The 19,178-nt window shown below is 44.7% G+C and overlaps 1 protein-coding gene across 4 annotated transcripts in view; it reads left to right on the top strand.

Moving 5' to 3' along the window:
• Nucleotides 1-19,178, top strand: part of EXOC2 (exocyst complex component 2) — a 1,213,422-nt gene that overhangs the window by 398,307 nt on the left and 795,937 nt on the right. For all 4 annotated transcript variants that reach the window (XM_069217791.1, XM_069217808.1, XM_069217816.1 and 1 more), the window contains one exon: nucleotides 15,466-15,568. In XM_069217791.1, the coding sequence (XP_069073892.1) occupies nucleotides 15,466-15,568 (103 nt within the window). The remainder of the gene's footprint in view (nucleotides 1-15,465; nucleotides 15,569-19,178) is intronic.

The following is a 19,178-nucleotide window of genomic DNA, read 5'->3' as shown; positions in this document are numbered from 1 at the left end:
AACATGCTATCTTAAAACCAAAAGAATTGCCTATTACACCAAAGGCACACTCAACCAGAAAGAAAGGTGCTACAATGGCCTTTCTAGGAAACATTCCTATGAGCGAAATATGTAAGGCTGCAACCTGGTCTACGCCTCATACGTTTACTAAACACTACTGTGTAGACGTACTAAATGCACAACAAGCTACAGTGGGCCAAGCTGTACTAAGAACATTATTCCAAACTACTTCAACTCCTACAGGCTAAACCACCGCTTTTAGGGGAGGTAACTGCTTTATAGTCTATGCCAAACATGTGTATCTGCAGCAACATATGCCATCGAACTGAAAATGTCACTTACCCAGTGTACATCTGTTCGTGGCATTAGTCGCTGCAGATTCACATGTACCCTCCCACCTCCCCGGGAAGCCTGTAGCCGTTTAGAAGTAGATCATAAATCTTAAACATCTGAACATTTGTAAATAATTATTAGAAACTCTTATCGTACATACATATTCACTCCATTGCATGGGCACTATTTATACCAAACAACTCCATCCTTCCCGTGACCAAAAAGACTTCTTCGAAGAAAAACAACTTGTAATACTCCGAGCCCAACACCAGGCAGCGGACTGTGCCAAACATGTGAATCTGCAGCGACTAATGCCACGAACAGATGTACACTGGGTAAGTGACATTTTCATTTTCTGATCTCATAAAGTGTTATTTTGTCTTCAGTAATTTCGTCCATATTCTTGATTCTGCATTAGCTACCTCTGTTGTTGCATTTCCATTAAAACAACCACAGTGGTACACAAAGAATTGCCCAATCTAAGCAAAGATACTCACGGAACTCCCTTTGTCTGCTTGATGGCAGTTTCTTTTAAAATATATTTGTTATCGTTACTGTACCATGCCAAAAACTGATGAGCAGTTTTCACATCCAAAATACTTGTAACCACATGTTAAAACATATATTAAATTATGGAATATATCTAAAAGAAACTCTTGGAAATATTAAAAGAGGACGTCTTGTAATGACAACAGCCAGGATGGATCAGAGTCAAAAGATGTAGTGTGGAGAAAAGCACAAAAAAGTTGGTAAAGAAAGGAGAAGAGGTTGCAGTGAAAAGGAGATGAGTTCGCTGTGTAATAATTAACTGACCCAGACAATATTGTTTAACAGTGAATGTCACGTTTTCTGGGTGGCTTGGATTGACTGTGGGACCCAATATGGTGAGTTCTTTGTGATGCAAAGTTTTGAGTCATAATCTTAGTTATCAAGAAGAGATAAATCAAGCAGATTGATGTCAGGTGGTGGTGAACTAAAATTGCTACTATTTTTGATTATTTGTCAACATCAGTTCATTTCTGTCAAGTGGTCATTGAGCAGTGGGAATAGGGAAAATATATAAATGCAGCCTGCATCTCGACCGCACCTCCAACAGGATGAATCACTTTTGAATTCCGGCCTATGAAGTTTGAGTGGGGTCAAATGGGTGTTTAACAGATATTCTGATGATTAAGGGAATTTGAAGACCAGCGCCTATGCCTTCGTGAGCTGTATGACTAGATGAGTGTGTTAGATTTTACATTTATTTTGAAGTATTTTGACAATGTTCAAGAATATTGTCATTACAATTTGACACCACAGGTAGCAAAAAGTTGTAGAAACATGGGAGACTGTGTTCTGTTTCCAATTGCATGAAAGCAGGGCAAGAACAATACAACAGTGTAAGCCAAAGCGTGAAAACTTAAATCTAGTTACTTTGTGAAAAGAACACCTGTGAGATGGAAGAAGTTCCAAAAATAACTAGAAGCTAATTTGTAGAATATTCTTTTTTAAGGAGATTGGAGAATGGTTTGGAATCAGCTGTCTCAAATAAAGAACACCATGACTCTTTTGCCAGTATTTCTTTCAATGCAAGTGGACGTGTTGTCCCATATGCAGGCAGACTTAAGCTTGTAAATACTGAATCTGTTGTGTTGTGCTACTAGTCTAATGGATTTTCAGGCAGGTCAGATCATGCTCAATAGATACAAGGTTGACTTGACTTTGTTGGCAAATAGAGCAGCTTTTTTTATTTTTTTAAAACATCTGTTTATTAATCTCAAAGCAGGAAGGTAAGCAATCAGCACATCACAACCCTCTCCTACAAGGATTCAATCAAGGGACGATCCAAGAGTATATGGAAAAAAGGTCATACTGTCTACCCATTTTGACTAAAGTTGCAAGAGGTAGGACCAGTGCAAAATTTTGAGCTGTACTAAACAGAGCCATGCCCGGCCACCTCCGAGAGTAGGCCAAAGCTTCCAACCATTCGTCATCTTCAGGGCCAACCAAATCTTTATCCCAGTGTTCATGTAGGTGTAAAAGTGTCCGGAGTTATTTTCAGTATGTAAGGGATAATGCTTTGCGGAACATGTGTTCATCAAGCAGTCTAAACTCGAGAGGTGATGACTCTGGGAGGTTCATCCTCCTGGGGGATCGCCGATTGGAGTGCGTGACAGACCTGGATATAACAGAAGGTCTCTGTGGGTGCCAGATCGTATTCCCTTTTAAGGTCTGGAAAAGGGATTCTCCCCCCGGACCCAGCGGTCCCCTCCTTGGATAGGCCTGTAAAGTCCCATTTGTCAGAGCCTAGCCTGGATCCCAGTGTGCCCAGTCTTTCAGTGTCCCATAATGGTGTGGCCAGGGTGACTTTGTTCCCCGTCCTAGGTTTTGGAGCGTTGTATGTCGTATCTGGACTGTGAGTAATGTGGGTCCCTGGAGGCTCAGGTGCTTACGGTCAGTATAAAAGGCACATATGTAGCTCATTGGTTGTAGAGTAAGGTGAGCCATTCAGTACACAGGGTCATCGTCGGTGTGGTACACCTATTGATTTATGACTTTAAGTTGTGCCGCCCAGTATTATTTCTGGATGTCTGGCAGTGCGATTTCCTCCATCGTACCAGCTCTGGGTTAGTTTGTTTAAGGCTATGGAAGCTGCCTCCCCCATCCCAAAATAGTGTCCTTATTTCACCCTCTATGCTCCTAAAATAGGTGGTTGGAACCGGGAATGGCCATTCTGTAGGATGTAAAGGAAGCGAGGAAGGGACATCATTTTGAATAGTGGCGCTCTTTCAAGTAAGGACAGAGGCAGCGCTCTCCAGTTTGGACATCGTTCTTAAGTCTAGATAGTGGGGCCAGTAAGTTCCTGGCACTATAGAGAGCTGTGTTGGTGGTGATGAATATGCCTACGTATATGAACCCTTTGCCTGCTATTTGGGCTTCGTAATCCACAGATAGGGAGGGTGCCCATCCATGTAGTATGAATATAGTGGATTTAGCCCAGTTTGTTGTGTAGCCGGAATAGCTGCTGAGGTTTTTACAGATATGTAGTATTCGACTTATAGAGGACTGCAAGTCTACAAGATATAAAAGGATCTTGGGCATATTGGGATATTCTGTCCTCCCACTGATTCGTCCAGCGCAGGTGGCGGATCAGGGCAAATAGAGCAGTTTTGATAGGCATATGTATGAGAGATGATTCTAAAATGTAGATCCTTTTGGGGATGTGGGTGTGGTTAGTATTACCTATTGTTTGGTGATTAATAAAAGTGATGTGAAGACTCTTGATCACTAAAGTCGAGCCCCTCTACCCCCATTCCTTTTCCTTTTCAGTCTTGGTAACGAGATTCTTGGTTTGTGTGTTCATCCCCAAATAAAGTTCCTCCATCAATTTTTGGAGTCTAAATACCCTTTATTCAAACAGATCCCTGATTTATTACAAATTTCATTTATCAAATTGGGGAGACTGCACACTTTAATAGTGCTCATTTTTGGCAGAGAGAGAAAGAGAGAAAAAAGAAATATATATATATGTGTGTATATATATATATATGTGTATATATATATATGTGTATATATATATATATATGTGTATATATATATATGTGTATATATATATATATATGTGTATATATATATATATATATATGTGTATATATATATATATATGTGTATATATATATATGTGTATATATATATATATATGTGTATGTATATATATATATATATATATATATATATATATATATATATATATATATATTCGATGGCATGTCTAGCTGCAGATACACATGCTGTGCATTATCCTGCCATCTAGTGTTGGGCTCGGAGTGTTACAAGTTGTTTTTCTTCGAAGAAGTCTTTTCGAGTCACGAGACCGAGGGACTCCTCCCTTTTGGCTCCATTGAAAATCATGAAGGCCCAGGGGACGCCACCGCCAACAGGCCATGGCTTTACCCGAAAACACGGTGACCAAACATCGGCACCGAAAAAGGCCTCCCAGCAGCTGAAGACATCCGAATCCGGTCGAGATACCGGCTCCGAACAGACTCGGCACCAAGATACCGGCTCCGACCAGACTCGACACCGAGAGATTGGCACCCCGAAAGCCAAAAAGGTTTCCTCAGAACCGAAAAAGACTGCCGAAAAGTTTTCGGTGCTGAAACATGCAGCCTAGGAGCCGAAACACAGCTCCTATACAGACGAACAGGGCCTTTCCTCACAATTACAAGGCCACAGGTTTGAACAAGAACTGGGCATGGGAGAGCCAGACCATACCCAGAGGAGGCTCCATATACAAAAAGCCACGGGGAAAATCAGAACTCTTCCTCCAATAAAGATGAAGCGGAAGCTTGCATTCCATGAGGCGGAAATGCAGCCAAAAGCAAAAGTGGCTAAAGAAAAAACACCACCACAGTTTTCTCCACAGCCATCGCCACCGCACTCGCCACATCTGTCCCCAGTAGCAACACCCCCAATGATACAGTCACCAACGCACACAGGGATGAGCCAAGATGACCCGGATGCATGGGATTTGTATGATGCACCGGTCTCAGATAATAGTCCGGATTGCTACCCGGCAAGGCCATCACCACCGGAGCACAGTACTGCTTACATGCAGGTGGTTTCCAGGGCAGCTACTTTTCATAACGTAGCATTGCATGCAGAGCCCACAGAAGATGACTTCTTGTTCAATACCCTGTCATCTACGCACAGCCAATACCAAAGTTTGCCAATGTTACCAGGCATGTTAAAACACGCCAAACAGGTGTTTCAAGAGCAGAGCCATCACACTTAGGGTGGAGAAGAAATATAAACCTCCCTCTACGGACCCTGTGTACATTACACAACAGTTAACTCCTGATTCGGTGGTAGTAGGAGCAGCCCGGAAAAGGGCAAGCTCACAAACTTCTGGAGACGCACCACCACCCGACAAAGAAAGTCGGAAATTCGATGCAGCAGGCAAAAGGGTGGCAGCACAGGCAGCCAATCAATGGCGAATCGCCAATTCGCAAGCTCTACTGGCAAGATATGACAGGGCACATTGGGACGAAATGCAACATTTCATTCAACACCTTCCCAAAAAGTTCCAGAAACGTGCCCAACAGGTTGTCGAGGAGGGACAAACTATCTCCAACAACCAAATAAGGTCGGCTATGGACTCAGCAGACACTGCGGCCAGGACAGTAAACACGGCGGTAACCATTCGGAGACACGCGTGGCTATGTACCTCCGGATTTAAGCCAGAAATCCAGCAGGCTGTGCTGAATATGCCTTTCAACGGACAACAATTGTTTGGGCCGGAGGTGGATACAGCGATAGACAAACTGAAGAAAGACACTGACACGGCAAAAGCCATGGGCGCGCTCTACTCCCCACAGAGCAGAGGCACTTTTAGGAAGCTGCACTTTAGAGGGGGGTTTCGGGCACAGACCACAGAGCCTTCCACCTCACAAGTCAGACCCACATACCAGGGCCAATATCAGAGAGGAGGTTTTCGGGGACAATATAGGGGTGGACAGTTCCCTAAAACAAGAGGGAAATTCCAAAGCCCAAAAACTCCACAAACTAAACAGTGACTCCAACGTCACAAACCCCCAACACACAACACCAGTGGGGGGGAGGCTCACAGATTATTACCAAAACTGGGAACACATAACTACGGACTTGTGGGTCCTAGCCATTATCCAACATGGTTATTGCATAGAATTCCTACATTTGCCACCATATGTGCCTCCAAGAGCACACAGCATGTCCAAACAACACTTAGATCTGTTACAACTAGAAGTCCAAGCATTATTACAAAAGGAAGCAATAGAACTAGTACCCAACCATCAAAAAGGAACAGGTGTTTACTCCCTGTATTTCCTAATTCCAAAAAAGGACAAAACACTGAGACCCATATTAGACCTCAGAACACTAAGGGGGTCATTCCAACCCTGGCGGTCATCGACCACCAGGGTGGATGACCACGGAAGCACCGCCAATAGGCTGGCGGTGCTTCCCTGCCCATTGTGACCGCGGCGGTAAAGGTTTCCCGCCGGATTTCCCCAGTCTGGGCTGAATCTCCATGGCAGATTCCGACCCCCTACCCGCCACCCTGTTTCTGGCGGTTTTCACCACCAGTAACAGGATGGCGGGAACGGGTGTCGTGGGGCCCCTGGGGGCCCCTGCACTGCCCATGCCACTGGCATGGGCAGTGCAGGGGCCCCCTAACAGGGCCCCAGCATGATTTTCACTGTCTGCATAGCAGACCGTGAAAATCTCGACGGGTGCAACTGCACCCGTCGCACCCCTGCAACACCGCCGGCTCCATTCGGAGCTGGCTTCTATGTTGCAGGGCCTTTCCCGCTGGGCCGGCGGGTGCTCCTTTGACGGGCGCCCGCCGGCCCAGCGGGAAGGCCAGAATGGCCTCCGCGGTCTTTTGACCGCGGAGCGGCCAAATGGCGGTGACCGCATGGCGGGCGGCTACCGCCGCCCGCCGCGGTCAGAATGACCGCCTAAATCATTACATCAAATCAGATCATTTTCACATGGTGACACTCCAAGACGTGATTCCCTTGCTCAAACAGGACTACATGTCAACATTAGATCTAAAAGATGCTTATTTCCACATACCCATACATCCTTCCCACAGGAAATACTTGAGGTTCGTAATCCAAGGCGTGCATTACCAATTCAAAGTGCTACCGTTCGGCATCACAACAGCCCCAAGGGTATTCACAAAATGTCTTGCAGTAGTAGCTGCTCACATCAGAAGACAGCACATGCATGTATTCCCTTACTTGGACTATTGGTTAATAAAAACCAGCACTTGGCAACAGTGTCTTCTACACACAAACTACGTCATAGACTCCCTTCACAAGTTAGGGTTCTCTATAAACTACCAAAAATCACATCTACATCCGTGTTAAATACAACAATACCTAGGAGCAACAATCCACACACAAAAAGGGATTGCCACTCCAAGTCCACAAAGGGTACAAGCCTTCCAAAATGTAATACTAAACATGCACCCAAACCAACACTATCAAGTGAGGTTTGTAATGAAACTCCTAGGCATGATGTCTTCATGCATAGCCATTGTCCCAAACGCAAGACTACACATGCGGCCCTTACAACAGTGCCTAGCAAGCCAATGGACACAAGCACAGGGTCAACTTCAAGATCTAGTGTTGATAGACCGCCAAACACACTCCTCGCTTCAATGGTGGAATCCTATAAATTTAAACCAAGGGCGGCCATTCCAAGGGCGGCCATTCCAAGACCCAGTGCCTCAATACGTGACCACAACAGATGCTTCAATGATAGGGTGGGGAGCACACCTCAACCAGCACAGCATACAGGGACAATGGGACGTTCAACAAAAGCAATTGCATATAAACCATTTAGAGCTGTTAGCGGTGTTTCTAGCATTGAAAGCATTTCAACCGCTAATAGCCCACAAACTCATTCTTGTCAAAACAGACAACATGACAACAATGTATTACCTAAACAAACAGGGAGGGACACACTCATCACAACTGTGTCTCTTAGCACAAAAGGTTTGGCATTGGGCGATTCACAATCACATTCGCCTAATAGCACAGTACATCCCAGGAATTCAAAACCAGTTAGCCGACAATCTCAGTCGAGATCACCAACAAACACACGAATGGGAAATTCATCCCCAGATACTACAAATTACTTTCGAAGCTGGGGAACACCACAAATAGACCTATTCGCAACAAAAGAAAGCGCAAAATGCCAAAACTTTGCGTCCAGGTATCCACACCCTCACTCCAAGGGCAATGCGTTATGGATGAGTTGGTCAGGGATATTTGCTTACGCTTTTCCCCCTCTCCCACTCCTTCCGTATCTGGTAAACAAATTGAGTCAAAACAATCTCAAACTAATACTAATAGCACCAACCTGGGCTTGCCGACCATGGTATACAACACTACTAGACCTGTCAGTAGTACCTCATATCAAACTACCAAACAGACCAGATCTGTTAACTCAACACAAACAACAGATCAGACACCCGAATCCAGCATCGCTCAATCTAGCAATCTGGCTCCTGACGTCTTAGAATTTGGGCATTTAGACCTTACTCAAGAATGTATGGAGGTCATTAAACAAGCTAGAAAACCAACTACAAGACATTGTTACGCAAATAAATGGAAAAGATTTGTCTATTACTGCCATAATAATCAAATCCAACCACTACATGCTTCCGCAAAAAACATAGTAAGCTACTTATTACACTTACAAAAATCTAATCTAGCTTTTTCTTCCATTAAAATACATCTCACAGCAATATCTGCCTATCTGCAGATCACACATTCAACATCACTGTTTAGAATCCCAGTCATCAAAGCATTTATAGAGGGTTTAAAAAGAATCATACCCCCAAGAACACCACCAGTTCCCCCGTGGAACCTCAATATTGTTTTAGCACGACTCATGGGTCCACCATTTGAACCCATGCACTCTGGTGAGATGCAATACTTAACCTGGAAAGTAGCCTTCGTAATAGCTATCACATCTCTTAGAAGAATAATTGAAATACAAGCATTTACTATACAAGAACCCTTTATACAAATACACAAACATAAAGTGGTTCGCCGTACAAATCCCAAGTTCTTAACAAAAGTTATATCACCGTTCCACCTAAACCAAACAGTGGAACTCCCAGTCTTTTTTCCACAACCAGACTCAGTAGCTGAAAGAGCCTTATATACGTTAGACATTAAAAGAGCACTAATGTATTATATTGATAGAACAAAACAGTTTCGCTAAACAAAACAATTGTTTGTAGCCTTCCAAAAACCTCATGCAGGAAATCCAATATCCAAACAAGGCATTGCCAGATGGATAGTGAAATGTATTCAGACCTGCTATATTAAAGCAAAAAGAGATCTACCTGTTACGCCAAAGGCGCACTCCACTAGGAAGAAAGGTGGCACAATGGCCTTTCTAGGAAATATACCTATGACAGAAATCTGTAAGGCAGGCACATGGTCTACGCCTCATACATTCACAAAACATTACTGTGTAGATGTGTTAACGACACAACAAGCCACAGTAGGACAGGCTGAATTACGAACATTATTTCAGACAACTTCAACTCCTACAGGCTAAACCACCGCTTTGGGGGAGATAACTGCTTACTAGTCTATGCACAGCATGTGTATCTGCAGCTACACATGCCATCGAACGGAAAATGTCACTTACCCAGTGTACATCTGTTTGTGGCATGAGACGTTGCAGATTCACATGCGCCCTCCCGCCTCCCTAGGAGCCTGTAGCCGTTATAAGTTGATGAAACTTGTACACTTGTAAATTTGTAAATATATACTATTTTTATACACATTATGTACATACATACTCACTACATTGCATGGGCACTTTTACTATATACACAACTCCTACCTCACCCTCTGCGGGGAAAACAATCTAAGATGGAGTCGACGGCCATGCGCAATGGAGCCAAAAGGGAGGAGTCCCTCGGTCTCGTGACTCAAAGACTTCTTCGAAGAAAAATAACTTGTAACACTCCGAGCCCAACACTAGATGGCAGGATAATGCACAGCATGTGAATCTACAGCGTCTCATGCCACAAACAGATGTACACTGGGTAAGTGACATAGTCTCCACATGGAGGTAGGCACTTTGTCCCCAAATATGCCATAACCGCACCCCCCACTGCTTTATCTGAAAGGTTGTTAAGGTGGAAAATAAAAAGGGTTCGTTCCCTTCACTATTATACTATAGGAAAAGGAAAAGGCTGAGCACCTTAAAATATTATTCCTAAGGAAATGAATAAGAGCATATACTGTATTAACTTCAAAACCTTTTCAATTTCATGCTCGTCCCCCTCACTATGAGGCTAATATTTCCCCCGCCTGCCTGCCAATACGTATCCAAGGCTGTGACCACTGAGTTTAGGCCTTTCAGCCTCCTTCCACTTAGTGACAGAAATGGGTGTGAAACCAATGCTGGATCCCAGAATGCTAACCATTTCTGAAAAGTAGGCAACATTCTGAATTCAGCAAGGGGTCATTTGTGTAGTTCCTACAAGTGTTTCCTACAGAAAATAACAGCTGAAATAAAAATATATTGAAATTGAGGTAAAAAAACCAGCCAATTTTCTTCATGTTTTACTCAGTAACTTTTTCCTGCAATGTCAGATTTTTTAAAGCAATATACCGTTACGTCTGCTGGACTCTTCTGGTTGCGGGGATATATAGGGCTTGTATGTTCATCAAGAACCCTATGTACCCAGAGCAAATAAATGAGCTGCACCTTGCAATGGGTTTTCATTGTATACCGGGTATACAGCAATTAATTTGCTGAAATATAAAAAGTGAAAAATAGGTATCAAGTAAACCTTTGTATTTCCAAAATGGGCACAAGATAAGGTGATGAGGAGCAGTGGTTAGTTGCATTTTGGGGTGCCCATACTAGCATGTGAATTACAGGGCATTTCTCGAATGGACGTCTTTTTTACACACAGTCTTACATTTGGAAGGAAAAAATGTAGAGAAAGACAAGGGGCAATAACACTTGTTTTGCTATTCTGTGTTCCCCCAAGTCTTCTGATAAAAATGGTACCTCACTTGTGTGGGTAGGCCTAATGCTCGTGACAGGGAACGCAACATGGACACATCACATTTTTACATTGAAATCTGACCTGTTTTTTTGCAAAGTGCCTAGCTGTAGATTTTGGCCTCTCGCTCAGCCGGCACCTAGGGAAACCTAGCAAACCTGTGCATTTTTAAAACTAGACACCTCAGGGAATCCAAGATAGGGTGACTTGTGGGGCTCTGACCCGGTTCTGTTACCCAGAATCCTTTGCAAACCTCCAAATTTGGCCAAAAAAACCCACTTTTTCCTCTCATTTCAGTGACAAAGTTCTAGAATCTGAGAGGAGCCGCAAATTTCCTTCCACCCAGCGTTCCCCCAAGTCTCCCAATAAAAATGGTACCTCACTTGTGTGGTTAGGCCTAGTGCTCACAAAAGGAAAATGCCCCAAAGCACTATCTAGACAAATCAAAATTATCAAATACAAAACTACCTGTTTTTGCCAGGGGAGGTTCAGGGGGAGGGGGGCACCTGCATTTTTGGTCCTTGGCACAGAAGCCATCTAGGGAAACCTAGCAAATCCAGACATTTCTAAAAAAAACTAGACACCTGCGGTGTGACTTGCATGGATCCCCCAATATTTTCTTACCTAGAATCCTCAGCAAACCTCAAATTTAGCTAAAAAATATATTTTTTTCCCACATTTCTGCGTGGGTTCACCGCATCGGGACAAATTTCCTACCACCCAATGTTCCCCTCAGTCTCCCAGTAAAAATGATACCTCACTTGTGTAGGTGGGCCAAGTGCCTTTGACAGGGAAGAGCCAAAAACATATCAAAATTGAGGGGGAACCAAAGCTGGTCCAAAAGGGCAATTGGGAGAGGGGGGGCATTTTCAGGCTGACAAGTGCAGCTGAATTTTTATCGGTATAGATGAGACAATGTTCAGTTGTAGGAATTTTGTGGATCCCTGCAGATTGCTGAAGGTTCCATCACAAAAATGTGGGAAAAATGTGTGATTTCCAGCAAAGTTGGAGGTTTGCAGGGCATTGTGGGTAAGAAAATGATGCGTGGTGCATGTGAAGCACACCACCCTGGAATCGACCAGATGTTTAGTTTTTAGATGTGTCTGTATTCATCAGACGGCTCGGGGGGGGTTTGGGGTGGAAGTGCAAGCGATTCCTCTTCCAGCACTGAACTGGGGGGGGGGGGGGGGTAGGTGGGTGTCCCTTGGGGGGAGCGCTAGCGTTTCCCCCGAGGGCTGGTAATCAAACGTAATGGTTACGTCCGTGGCGCCTGAGAGGCGCAGCCATGGACGTAACCATTAGGTCTGTGGCCCTCAAGGGGTTAATCTTAGCAAGAGTGGCAGTGCCTTTAAAGTGGACATGCATCAAAAAGTTTTAACAGTGATGAGGACACGGCCTACGTAGTACATTTGTGGATTGTCTGAGTGAGCCAGAGAAATGGAGGCCTCTGGGATCTATTTTAGATGATTATCTGCACTATAGAATGTGAACATCCCAAAACCACGCTCCGGTAATCTCCTACTGGAATGTAAAAAAATAGTACGAAAAAAGTCTCACCCACCAGATGGTGGCATGCTTCATCATCAGGGGTTTTTTCTCACCTTGGTAGGATAGTACCACCCGGGAGGGTTCAACTGTGTCTGGGAGCTCTTAGAGATATACAGTTGTTCTGGACAGTTCTGGAGGTCCAGTAAGAACCTATTTCGGATGCTCGAAGCCTGACTTGCTGCACAAGATGGAGGTGAGGTATTTTTTTCCAGACGGTGAGTGTGTAGCGGATATTCCTGAAACTGGAGGCAAGAAACCTAGACAATTGTGAGGAAATAAGGCCTGAGGTCTGAGTGAGCCAGAGAAATGGAGGCCTTTGGGATCTATTTTAGAGAGGACTCCAAACTGGTTCTGGTACTGAAAGCGCGGACAGTGATTCCACATATTTTGTCTGCTTTAACTGTATACAAATGGGAGCCACTTTCAGATCCATTTACAAGTTCACTTTGACCAGGGAAGGAAGCTGTATAGAGTACTCGGAGGACTGCTGTGCAACCAGTGCTGGTGTCTGAATCCAGCATCTGATAAGTGAAGAGAAATCACCTTAATATACCACTTGCTGCAAAAATGCTTGTCACCTCTCCTGAATGCCTAGAACCAATCTCAGTGAAGGAAACAGCCTGCCAATCTTGCATCACAAGTGACCATCCAGGAAGAGGAAGGTACAGCATCATCCCAGTGTGGTGGGTTAGCAGAATTGGAGGACTACGCAGAATGATGTATGTGCCTGGGTGTCAGCAGACCCCACATTTTCCTCTGCAATTCAAGTCCAGAAACAGGAAGTGCAACGTGTCCTAAGCTGTTATGCCTGAAGCGTGAAGTTGTGGCAGGGCCAATGCCGCTGTACGCAAGATATGAAGAGGTGGTATGGTGTGAGCACTGCACCCGAAATGTACAACTGTAGCATGACCTGAGCTGCTGTGCCTAAATTGTGACAAGCCAGTTTGGCCTGAGCCACTGCGCCCAAAGTGTATATGTGTGACATGATCTGAGACGCTGTACCCTACTAGTGAAATGGCAGTGTGAAAAGAACCATTGCTCAACCTAAGGCTGAGGCATAACTTCAGCCTTGGTCTCTTACCAACTTGGTAAGTTCTACCAGTTGAATTAGTGCTGCAAGAAATCAGCCTGTGTGCCTGCTTTGATTCAGAGCTGAACAGCCCAGGCGGGGCTACACCATGCACCACCGGGCCTGCTCTGAATCAACTGTCCCCTGAGCAACTGTCGACAACCGGGAGCAGATGCGACTGTGAAGGAGGCTGAGAAGAACTTACTTCTCAAGCTCCTCTACAGAAGAAGGGGATCGGCTGAGTTGGGGAAGGTCAGGGCAGCCTTTGAGAGGCCGGCCCAATTTACAAACTAAGAGACTTAGTTGGATGAGGAATAGTGAATAAAGCCAAAAAGTGAGTAGTATTTCAAGAGCATTGGATGTAATCTGCAAGTTACCCTAATCTTGCTTTTCTTACTCAAGGAAGTTAACCACATGAACAAAAGGAGGGGACTGTGGCCAGAGTGGAGAGAGGCTCCAAAGTACTCTATCGCCAGGACACTAAAATCTCAACATGGCCATACCTGTGTGTGTTTAGTTCTAGTGCAAGATTAAACTACTTTAAGTCTTGAAAGTCAAGCACTGGGTTGGAGAATGGCTTATTAACCTGATGTGAGTTTGTTGAGTGCTGACCTGCTTGAGCAAACAAACCCACACTACCTCCCAGAGAAACCGGTGAATACATGCTATCGTCACCACTGAGAGTCAAGTCCTGAGGGCGTTTGTACTTGGCCTAATTTGCAGAGCCGTAGTTTGAGTAACCTAGGGACATCGAAGGTAATTGACCTGAACCCCCAAGGTCAAGGCCCAGTAACCCCAGGTTGTCCTCTGGTACCACCAAACGCGGTCTAACAATAACAGATTTGTTTTGTGGGTATGTTATACTCTCTCGACCACCCAGTGAGCAGTGTGAACATTAACTATGCAGTGCAGACTAAAATAGAGGGGAAGACTGTATAATTACCTATCATGTGGAGGCTGAATACTTTTGATACTTTTATTTTGCTGTCTATAACCGAATAAATACCACCTCAAGAAACGTCAATACTGGAGAGCTTCTCTGATTTCAGTCGTATTGGTGACAAAATCACTGTGCTTTTCGAGAATTCTATTGTTTTGCTTATATATGTTTATATAATATAAATATGTGGAAACGAATACTTTGAAAATACTGCTCATTGAACACATTACAGCATTAATATAAGAAACTAGCTCAGGTGTTGCTCCACATTGTAGAAAACTTACTGTTTCCAGGTTACTCTATGCATCAATTCAAGAAATTGTTATTCAGATGCAACAATCTATTTTAATGATTTGTGGAGAGCTCTAAGAATCAACTGACCTGTAAGGTTGAGTCATGGCAAAAGCACGTTGTGACTACTCCTAATCAGGCTAAATGGAAACATAAATTAAAGATCACAAAATGAGCACTCGCTGCCATCTTGCTAAGCAGTTTTATGACACCATTCTGTATGGTATGTTGAAGTGGGATTTTTGAAACCTAAGTACAAGTGGTTGGGCTTAGACCTAGTCGATACCTGGGCTTTTCCCTCTAGAATTCTTTCAGCTCTGCCTAACCCTAGACTGACGGGATTTCCAGTGGGTTTCTAAACACCATTCGTTTCTGCATTACTTATGCACCTTAAACGTTCCATGTTCCCATTCCTTTTGTTTTTTTTATTCAAGTATACCTAACTGCTCAGAAATGTCTGAGGCAGTGAGACAACTTAACAAATTAAATACAAATTAATTAATAAATTGGTGTCCATATTCCGTCTTCTACTTTTTTTGCACTAAGCAGTGATGTGTTTCTGATGACTATTGATGCCTCCATTTATTTATTTTGTATTTTCAATGGCTACATACAGGGAGAACCCAGCTACATTGATTAGTTTCCTTTTCATGTGTATTGTTTTTACAACAAAATTGAAACCCCCAAAAAATGTAACCTCCTTTTCTTTATCAGTTTATGCTGAAGTTGAAACCCGGATCGAAGCTTTAAGACAGCGTCTGCTGGATAGATTGCTTGAGACTCCATCCACTTTGCACGACCAGAAGCGTTATATAAGGTAACCGTTCATTCTGTGATGTGGCAGGTAGCTTAGTCACCCGAATACGACGCTATTTGTAGAGTTAGCTTTTGTTTCCTGGAGGGGAGCATCACATACATAGGCGAAGTTTATGGCAATGTGAATACAATATTTCCATTAAGTTTTTTTTTTTTCCATTTCCAGCTATAGAATAACCTCTTTTTTATTGCTGTACATACGATAACAATAAAAGTTGTGTTTTCCACACAACACATTCAGCATAGCGTGCTTGCTCGTACACCACCAAACAAGTCATGCCAAAGCCAATAAGGTCTGGTGTTGACTGCCGCGTTGTTGGCTGTGTCAGTGCTTATTTCCTTTCAATGTTTTTTTCTTAAAAAGTTAAAGAAAAAAACATTAATTGATGGCCCCACATGCATGGGCATCTGTGTAGACGGTGAAAGGTCAAATCATGCTCACCTTCTGTGGCACACATAGTAGTGAATAATGCTTCTTTTTCAAAATATAGTAGTATGCGTTTTCTTCCTGCAGGACAGAACTTGCAAATTCATCTCTTCTTGTATACACGTTTCCACTAATGTACTTATGTTAAGAGCATAAGAGGAAGGAACATTTCCTGCTCAATCCTATTAACATAAGTCTGCAAAAAACATGGCAGTCGAGTACACATTGTATTAGCCTTGCTAATACTTGGGCAGGACCTCTTTCTAGGCTCTGCACTTGCACTACACCTTCCAGTACATCTAATGCACAATGGCCTGTATTGAATGTTATCTATCATAACAACGACTGAGGTTATGCAGAGATCATACAGTTTTGATGTACTTCAGGCAACGTTTGGCATCATCTATACCTTCCTATTGTTCCAATCCACACCTTTACCAAGATGCAAGTATAAATGAATATCTTTTTGGCAAGTTCTTATTGCAGAGGTTGTGTACCTCAAGTATCAGGTATGGACGCTTACAAGTAATCTGTTGTAAATATTCAGGGACTTACAAGGTATTTTTAGTCCTGCTCAAACTGTACTATGGAAATTTAGGAGTGAAACGTGTCGAAATTTTTCTCTGACACAAGCACACATGGAGAAAAAATATTTGTTCGATGGCATCTGTCGCTGTAGATACACATGTTCTGCATAGCTCGCCATCTGGTGTTGGGTCGGAGTGTTACAAGTTGTTTTTCTTCGAAGAAGTCTTTCGAGTCACGGGACCGAGTGACTCCTCCTTCTGTCTCCATTGCGCATGGGCGTCGACTCCATCTTCGATTGTTTTCTTTCCGCCATTGGGTTCGGACGTGTTCCTGTCGCTCCGAGTTTCGGAACGGAAAGTTAGTTAATATCGGAAGATTTTCGTCGGTATTGTTGCGTTCGAGATCGGCGTAGTTAGAGTCAACACCGCATCGAAGATCGACGCGCTCCGGTGCCCTTCAGGATAGTTTTCGATCCCCCGTCTGGGCCTGGTCGGCCCGACGGCGTGTCGAACAACATCGATGGAACGGACCCCGTTCCGTTTTTGTCCCAAATGCCACAACAAATACCCGTATACAGACCAACATTTGGTCTGTAACCTGTGCCTGTCGCCTGAGCACAGTGAAGAGACTTGCGAGGCCTGTCGTGCGTTCCGGTCCCGAAAGACACTCCGTGACCGTCGAGCCAGGAGACTTCAGATGGCGTCCACGCCGACAGCGCACCGAGAGTTCGAGGAACAAGAGGAAGAAGAAACCTTTTCGATCCACGAATCGGACTCCGAGGAATTCGACGATCAAAGAACCGTGAGTAAGACGTAGAAAACAACACCGAAGAAAAGTGACAAGGCCCAGGGGACGCCACTGCCACCAGGCCATGGCTCCACCCATAAATTCGGTGACCGACCATCGGCACCGAAAAAGGCCAAAACAGTGCCGAGATCGTCCGACTCCGGTCGAGACACCGGCACGCAGCCTTCTCGGGATCGAGAAAGTGCTGGAGAAAAGCAACGACACCGAGATAGCGGTGTAGAAGCGGCTCGACGCCGAGACAGCGGCACCGACGAAGATCGACGCCGAGAGGTTTCGATGCCAAAAAAGAAAAAAGCCACCTCGGAGCCGAAAAGAGATACAGGCAGGGTTTCGGTGCCGAAACAACCCGTAACCGACCCAGGTCCAGGCTCTTATACAGAGGAACAATCACTGTCCTCTCAGATGCGAAAGCATAGGTTTGAGGAAGAGCTGCAATCCACCGAAGTGGACCATACGCAAAAACTTATTTTCATACAGCAGGGAACGGGAAGAATAAGCACCCTTCCCCCTATTAGGAGAAAAAGGAGACTGGAGTTTCAAACAGACCAGGCGCCACAAACAAAAATGGTGAAAAAGGTGACTCCGCCACCCTCTCCTCCACCTGTAATTAACATCTCACCAGCGCAAACTCCGTCACATTCCCCGGCTCACACCACCATGAGCCAAGGTGACCAGGATCAAGACGCTTGGGACTTATATGACGCCCCGGTGTCGGACAACAGTCCGGAGGCATATCCAACAAAGCCCTCACCACCAGAAGACAGCTCAGCATACTCTCAAGTGGTGGCTAGAGCAGCACAATTCCACAACGTAAACCTCCACTCAGAACAAGTCGAGGATGACTTTTTATTCAACACCCTCTCCTCCACCCACAGCTCCTACCAAAGCCTGCCTATGCTGCCAGGTATGCTTCGGCACGCAAAGGAAATATTCAAGGAGCCGGTCAAAAGTAGGGCAATAACGCCAAGGGTAGAAAAGAAGTATAAGGCACCTCCTACAGACCCTGTTTTCATCACCACACAGCTGCCACCAGATTCCGTCGTAGTAGGAGCAGCTCGGAAAAGAGCCAACTCCCACACATCTGGGGATGCACCACCCCCAGATAAAGAGAGCCGCAAGTTCGATGCAGCTGGGAAAAGAGTCGCAGTACAAGCTGCAAACCAGTGGCGCATCGCTAACTCTCAAGCACTACTTGCGCGCTATGACAGAGCCCATTGGGATGAGATACAACACCTCATCGAGCATCTTCCCAAGGAACTACAAAAGAGGGCAAAGCAGGTGGTTGAGGAAGGGCAGAACATATCAAATAACCAGATACGTTCTTCTATGGACGCAGCAGACACAGCTGCAAGAACAATTAATACATCTGTGACCATTAGAAGGCACGCATGGCTAAGAACGTCTGGGTTCAAACCAGAGATACAGCAGGCAGTGCTCAATATGCCATTCAACGAAAAACAACTGTTCGGACCAGAAGTGGACACGGCAATCGAAAAACTTAAAAAAGACACTGACACTGCTAAAGCCATGGGCGCACTCTACTCCCCGCAGAGCAGAGGAACCTACAGCACCTTCCGCAAGACACCCTTTAGAGGGGGGTTTCGGGGTCAGGCCACACAAGCCAGCACCTCGCAGGCAACACCGTCCAGCTACCAGGGACAGTACAGGGGAGGCTTTCGGGGCCAATAGAGAGGAGGGCAATTCCCTAGGAATAGAGGAAAATTTCAAAGCCCCAAAACCCCTACAACCAAGCAGTGACTCAGATGTCACTCACCCCCTCCACACAACACCAGTGGGGGGAAGAATAGGTAATTATTACAAAGCATGGGAGGAAATAACTACAGACACT

This window comes from Pleurodeles waltl, chromosome 2_1 (assembly GCF_031143425.1).
Source record: "Pleurodeles waltl isolate 20211129_DDA chromosome 2_1, aPleWal1.hap1.20221129, whole genome shotgun sequence".
In the NCBI taxonomy this organism is placed as follows: Eukaryota; Metazoa; Chordata; class Amphibia; order Caudata; family Salamandridae; genus Pleurodeles; species Pleurodeles waltl.
Note: the sequence above shows the minus strand (reverse complement) of the source record. Positions and strands in the feature narration are given on the sequence as shown.